This window comes from Apium graveolens, chromosome 6 (assembly GCF_009905375.1).
Source record: "Apium graveolens cultivar Ventura chromosome 6, ASM990537v1, whole genome shotgun sequence".
NCBI lineage: Eukaryota > Viridiplantae > Streptophyta > Magnoliopsida > Apiales > Apiaceae > Apium > Apium graveolens.
In genome coordinates this window covers 269,935,855-269,942,171 of record NC_133652.1, presented here as the reverse complement: position 1 = coordinate 269,942,171, position 6,317 = coordinate 269,935,855, and the positions used below count along the sequence as shown (strand labels likewise).

Sequence of the window (6,317 nt, the reverse complement as noted above, 5' to 3'; positions counted from 1 at the left end):
TCTTCTATTGTAACAGAATTTTCAGAGTATAGCAACACAGACATGGTGTTGCAATAGGTATACTAACCGATAAAAAAATGGGCCCCACATGTGGGCCCCGCATGGGCATGACACATGACATGACACGTGGAAGGGTCCCACTAGTGGGACCCACATGTGAGGCCCACATATGGGCCCTTTATCATCTATGGCTACACACCTATTGCAACACCTTTAATGTTGCAAAAAAGAAATTTATGTGCATAATTTAGCACCTTATTGCAACATACTAATAGGCTATTGCAACACCTGTAAAAAATTGAAATATACTTTTCAAATACTTGATTTCCCATAAATTCAACAACATTCACAACCAATTCAATTCATCCAACCAGTCTTAACTACACATCCAACCATTACATTCCGTCCAACCAACAATTACAATCCAGCACACCAAAACATAACTTAAGAAATAATACAAGTACTCTTGCTAAGAACTAAACGTGCAAGATAACGCAAAAGCATACAAGTCTTTCAAAATAATGTAGAAGAGAGATAACGAATGGCTAAAGTGCTACAACCACCGGTAAGAGGAGTACCATCAGCTCCCGTGTCACCTGAAATTGTCCCACAAATCTGAGCCATGTTAATGTTCAACCCGAGGTTTGCTTCAAGTAATTTCTGCAGGACCAAGCTCACGTTGTCTAGAACCTTCTTAACCTTGGCAACTTCATCAGAGAGCTTCCTGTTAAACTTTTCTTTGACTTATTCAACAACATCCTGTTAAACAAATAAAAATATATAAAACCCAATTCTCTTTGCAAACCTGATGGCTTTTCATATTAAAGTATAAGAATCTAATTTCCTAAATTAATTATCAATCAAAACAAGCAAACATACCATAGATAAGTAGACAGCAAGCCATCCTGGAGTGTAGAAAGCAGCTAACATTCTCATAGCCTATATTCATAGGCCAGCAAAATAAGAAACAAAACAAAATAGCTAAATAAATTCAAGCACAAAACAGCAGTCTAAATGTATCACAAGTTAAAGAAATATTATATCATAAGGCTGGTAGAAAGTCATTGAGTTGTACCTTTTGCGGGCTATTGAACTCAATAAAGCTATAGCCCTCTGGCTGACCAGTTCACTTGTTACGGATAACTTTTGCAGATAAAACCTACAAATAATAAAAACCTTCAGTCTATAAAACAGAGTAATATGCAAAATTTTAATGTTCAAAATAAAGACAACACAAAATTAATAAATAGACTCATAAAACTTGTCGGACCTGTCACATTTGACATCAGTAGACCACTTGATAACTTCTATCGACTTGACGAACTCTGCAGCTACATTTCTCGAATTGTCGGACTCGTCGAGGTTGATCTTCCAAGAGCAATAGGGGAAAAATAACTAACAATGCATCAGACGTAAAATGCTACTTCATTTGGATAAAACTTATAGACCCTGATGATGTGAAAGATCCTATTTAATTATATCAAAAGGATATTTCACATCACATGGAGTTTTATTCGAATGATGTAGCATCTTACATTTGATACAATGTGAGATTTTTTCTCGTCTTTTCACTCTCCATGTTGGCCTAAGTCAAAATCAATTAAATCAAAGACCACTAGAGCTCTGAAACTCAAAAAAAGACAACAATCAACAAGCGGAATTGATGGAGATATATGTTATAAAACTTAAAATGGTAACTAGAATAACCTACCAAAACAGACCTGGCCCTAGTAAAAAATGTTTAGGGTACTTGGCTTGTATAGCAAGTTGCTTTGTTGTTATAAGCCTGTACAAGTTAGTAACATAAAGATGTCAAAGATGCAACGAAATTCTATCACATACCCACATAAACATAATTTATTAACAACATATTAATTATGACATTGACAAACCTTGTGATCCTTTGGATTCCTCCTCAATGATTCTGTTTACTGCTTAATTGCTTCGGGATACTTTTGCTGCTTAAAAAATTCGTTACCTGGTGGAACATGTTATCCGTTAACCACTCATGCAACATATTATATTAAGGTGTAGCATTATAAAGGAAGCAAATCATATTGAAGTGTAGCATTATACGGGTAACCCCAGGGTAAAAAGAAAAAAAGTATTACCTTTCTCTCGCTCCTCGTATGCTATTTTTGGATCAAAATACTCCAGTTGCTCTAGATCTTTCTTTACTTTCTCAGCATCATTAAGTTTCTTCAGTGTGTCCGAATTACGATGCTCTGTCAAAGCTTTCTGAAATGTCTCAATGACAGGTTCATAGTCCTTGGAGCATTTGGCCATTTTCACCAAAGCAGCCCCATTCCTCGTCAAAGCCTTTGCAATCATCTTAAAGTCTGATCTGAGTTCTCTGCCTCTTTCAACAGCTTTGTCGCAATCTTTAATGCACTCCTCAAACTGGTGGAATTCGTTAACTAAATTAAATGCAGATTTTAATAGTATTTTTACATCTTAACTGAAATAAAAGTTTCAGTAGAAACATTTTTTAATCCGGCTTCTTTAACCTAAAGTGACTTCCTATTATGAGTAAAATTCGCTTCCAGTGGCACACTCAATAACCTGAGTAGGATATGCCCAAAGAACTAAGAAGCAATTAAAGGTGTGGCCGGAGCATATAGAATTTCATGATATACAGCATACAGAAATATTATCAATTTATTATTAGATCAGATAATATAATCAAAATAATCAAATTAAATCAAACGCATAACTTATTCATGTAACACAAAAAAATTAGACTTAACAGTTTTATTTGGAAGATAAAACTGCGAATTAAATCAATACTTTGCTTAATTTCGAGTTTTAAAAAAAAGTTTAGCAAATAACAGTACTAGAACAGTAAATATTTCTACAGAAAGCCTTCAAATAACATCAACCCAGCAAGCACAAGTTGTCAAATTTATTCAAATTATCTCCAAACCAAGTATGGACTATCACAATAACAAAAAAGAATATATCAAACTTTAAGCACGCTAAATTACAAAAAACAATTCAATTTTCAAATACGTAATGCATAAAGATTGAATGTTTAACAACATACCTTCCCCATTTCCAAATAAACAGCAGCCCTATTTGTCAAAAACGAAATATCCATATCATCCAATTCAACAGCCTGACTATAACAGTTAATCGCATTCTCAAAATCCTTCTTCTTATAAGCCACATTACCCGCCTCTTTCTCAAAATCCTTCTTCTTATAAACTAACTCTTCGAATTCGGTCCAGGAAACTCTGCATTTGTACAATTTTTTTGTAAGAACTTAAACAAGCAACACAAACTAAAAAAAGAACAGAAAAAGAACTAAAATAATTCTGATCTTTTGTGATTCTTTGGCTTCTGTAGAAGTCATTCAAGTTGTTCGAGTTTACTTTTTTTAACTTTTTACAGAATGAGTAACATTAGAAGTATGGCATGAGACCAATCAATAAGAAAAAGAAAGCGTTCTTCTGAACTTACTTGCCCGGGAATATAATCGTTCAGAATTGTAGGAAGCCCTCGAATCAATGCTTTTACAATTGTAGCTAGTCCAGCCTAAAAACCAAGAAGCAGAATTAGTACATGCTTGAAACTGAATCAAGTAGATAGTCTCAAGAGAGAAGATCAAACATACTTTTGATATAATACAGTCACAAGCACCCATCCATTTCTCCATTTGCTTCTCAAAATCTCTAATTTGTAAAGAACAACAAAGCATTGACTTAAGGCCACATACAAAAGTGGCCATGGACCAAGTCTAATTTAATTCTTCCATATATAGTTTTAGTAGACAACAGAAATATACTAGGAATATGAACAGAGCACTGCAAGTCTGCAACACTCCAATAAACCTCTAATACAAGTTATACAACAAACATCGAGCCAAGACAACATACACTGATTCCAAAATAAACCACAAACTAACAGTACTGATCACTATCAATGAGAAAGAAAAACTCACAGAAAATGCAATAATTTTCGCACAAAGAGCAAGATACCCATATTTCTCCATGACTTCAGATAACCCCACAAAAGTATTAACAATCCCAAACATAACCCTCCACAAAAAAATGCACACCATAAGTCCACCGGCACCCACAAATAACAAACTATTCCTCTTCCAAAACGCCTCAATCTGCAACCCCGCAGCTTCCTTATACCTCGAAATCACATTCTTCGCAGCACTCACCGGTTTCTCAACATCCCCTTTCACATACTTACCATAAGAATTTCCCTCCACATTAAAGCCCTTTTACGAAAATTGTGTAAACCCTAACAAACCCAAATTAGATTTTGGGATCAATTGAGGGCCATTGCTTTTTCAAGATTTTTGAAAATGAAGGTAACCCATAATTTCTTTGACCAGAAAACATCCATGGTGTGAAATTGTGTGGTTTTACTTTAGGTTGGTGAGCAAGAAATTGAGAAATGCTGGTGGAATTAGCAATTGGGTGGGAATTTAATGAGGGTTTTGAAGAGATTAGATGGCGATGAAGACATCAAATGATCAAATTTGATGTGGGTCTTGACATTTTTTGAAGTTTAGATTCATGAAAAGCACAAACTCAGTAGACAAATAGTGTCTACACCAGGTGTTTGATGAATTGACTACAAGAAAGAAATGGATAGTTTGATCGTGTAAATATATAGAAGTGTGGGAGTGAGTATACAGTTGGTGAAAAGTTCATCGTGGGTTTGGAAAGTCCACTGGCTCGGCCGCTCAAATAATGTATATCATAGATTTATCTCAGCTTATTAGTTTAACTTGTATAGGGCCAGTGAATGAAGGAGGAGAGAGGCGAGTTTTTGCAAATGAAACGAAAATGAATCCCTAAAATTATTTTGCTTTTGTCCCGCCTCTGTCTATCTGTTTAGCCGCCCAATCCAATTTGTCAGCAGCCCAGCCCATACCAATTCATTTTTTAATTTTATAAATTTTATAATGTTATTTAAATCATACATGCGAATATTATTATTAATTTATTAAATTAATTAATTTATGAAAAAGTAATAGTAATATAGGGTGTTATTTTTAATAAAATATTTTAGTGATATCAAGAAATTTTTTTATTTTATTAAATTAATTATTAAAACATTTTCATTTAATTTTAAATTATAATAAAATATTTTAATTTCCTTAAATATAAGAATAATTTGTTTATATTTTGGGCTTTCACTTTCCAAAAAACTCTACAAACTATTTTATTCAAATACACTACATTTAAAGATAAATTTAAAATTAAATTCAATTTAAAAAAAAATCAACTACTTATGGCAACACGGTCTATGTGTTGCAATAGAGATGACATCTATGTCAACACCAAAGATTTATTGAGCTATTGCAACATGTTATTATGCCTATTCCAACACCAAAATTTGGGCGTTGTGATAGGGCCATAATTTCATACCTATTGTAACGTTTTCTAAGGCAACACCAGGAAAAACGTGCAAATAGGTCATCTATGGTGTAGTGATATTATAGTAAGAACTAATATATGAAAGATTTAGCAAATAGTTTTCTTTAAAAAAATAAATAGATAAATATTCAATACAAATAGTGTTCTGCAATAATATACATAAAAATATAAAAATGAAGTTCCCAACTTTATATTTAGCAGAAATGTTCCACACATCAAGTTAATGACTTGCGGGAAGCACATATCAAGTTAATGATATGGGAGTCTCACATCTCTGATTTTTGTGAGTCTCCCATCTCTGCAAAACATCAAACAATTGTTGCTTTTGCATTTAGTATGCTGCTGATTTTTTATTAAATTACTACTAGTGTAGTTACAAGTTGATGATCAATGAATAAGTGTTTTTTTAGCATTCTCCCATAAAAAACCTAGTATATTAAAGTTAAAGATATAAATATACATGTTCCAAATTTTGTAGAAACATGTGAACATGATATAAATATTTGTACTTCACAGAATATCATATAGGTGAATAGGGAATAAAGGATAAAAATATTGATCAATTAATTATATTTACATAAATATAGAGTACCAAACTTATTCAACAAAGAACAAACCAAGCATGCAAGTAAAGGTAGAACAATATCACTAATAAAACACACTTGCTGCACTAATAGGCTCCCCAAATGGACCAGGAGGAACTTCGTCAAATTCCATTCCAAGGACTGGTCCATCTACACATTCCAAATACAGAGTATTTTGGGGACTTTTAATATATACTATTTTTTATATCCCCGTTAAAAAAGAAAAATAAATGAGATCTTAATGCTTAGGGTTTGAAATGGTTCTACATTTATGTATAGAAAAGGATGGTCAATGAAGACGGCAATAAGAGTAAATACTAGAGCAGGTACACACAAG

General features: G+C 33.2%; 1 protein-coding gene across 6 annotated transcripts; it reads right to left on the bottom strand.

The window, feature by feature from the left end:
• Window positions 1-306: 306 nt before the first annotated feature.
• LOC141667474 (hsp70-Hsp90 organizing protein 3-like) lies at window positions 307-4,824 on the bottom strand. Of its 6 annotated transcripts, XM_074473988.1 has the most exons (11): window positions 3,941-4,824; window positions 3,614-3,671; window positions 3,460-3,534; window positions 3,044-3,233; window positions 2,112-2,400; window positions 1,893-1,978; window positions 1,712-1,786; window positions 1,271-1,623; window positions 1,076-1,159; window positions 880-939; window positions 307-759 (listed from the first exon to the last, which is right to left on the bottom strand). In XM_074473988.1, exons 4-6 carry the CDS (start codon window positions 3,095-3,097, stop codon window positions 1,929-1,931), a joined length of 393 nt encoding a protein of 130 aa, XP_074330089.1. In that variant the 5' UTR covers window positions 3,098-3,233; window positions 3,460-3,534; window positions 3,614-3,671; window positions 3,941-4,824; the 3' UTR covers window positions 307-759; window positions 880-939; window positions 1,076-1,159; window positions 1,271-1,623; window positions 1,712-1,786; window positions 1,893-1,928. The 6 variants fall into 6 exon arrangements, with proteins under 6 accessions (XP_074330089.1, XP_074330087.1, XP_074330088.1 ...); XM_074473986.1 differs by having other exon boundaries at window positions 3,614-4,824; XM_074473987.1 differs by having other exon boundaries at window positions 1,271-1,585; window positions 3,614-4,824.
• Between the last annotated feature and the right edge of the window lie 1,493 nt (window positions 4,825-6,317).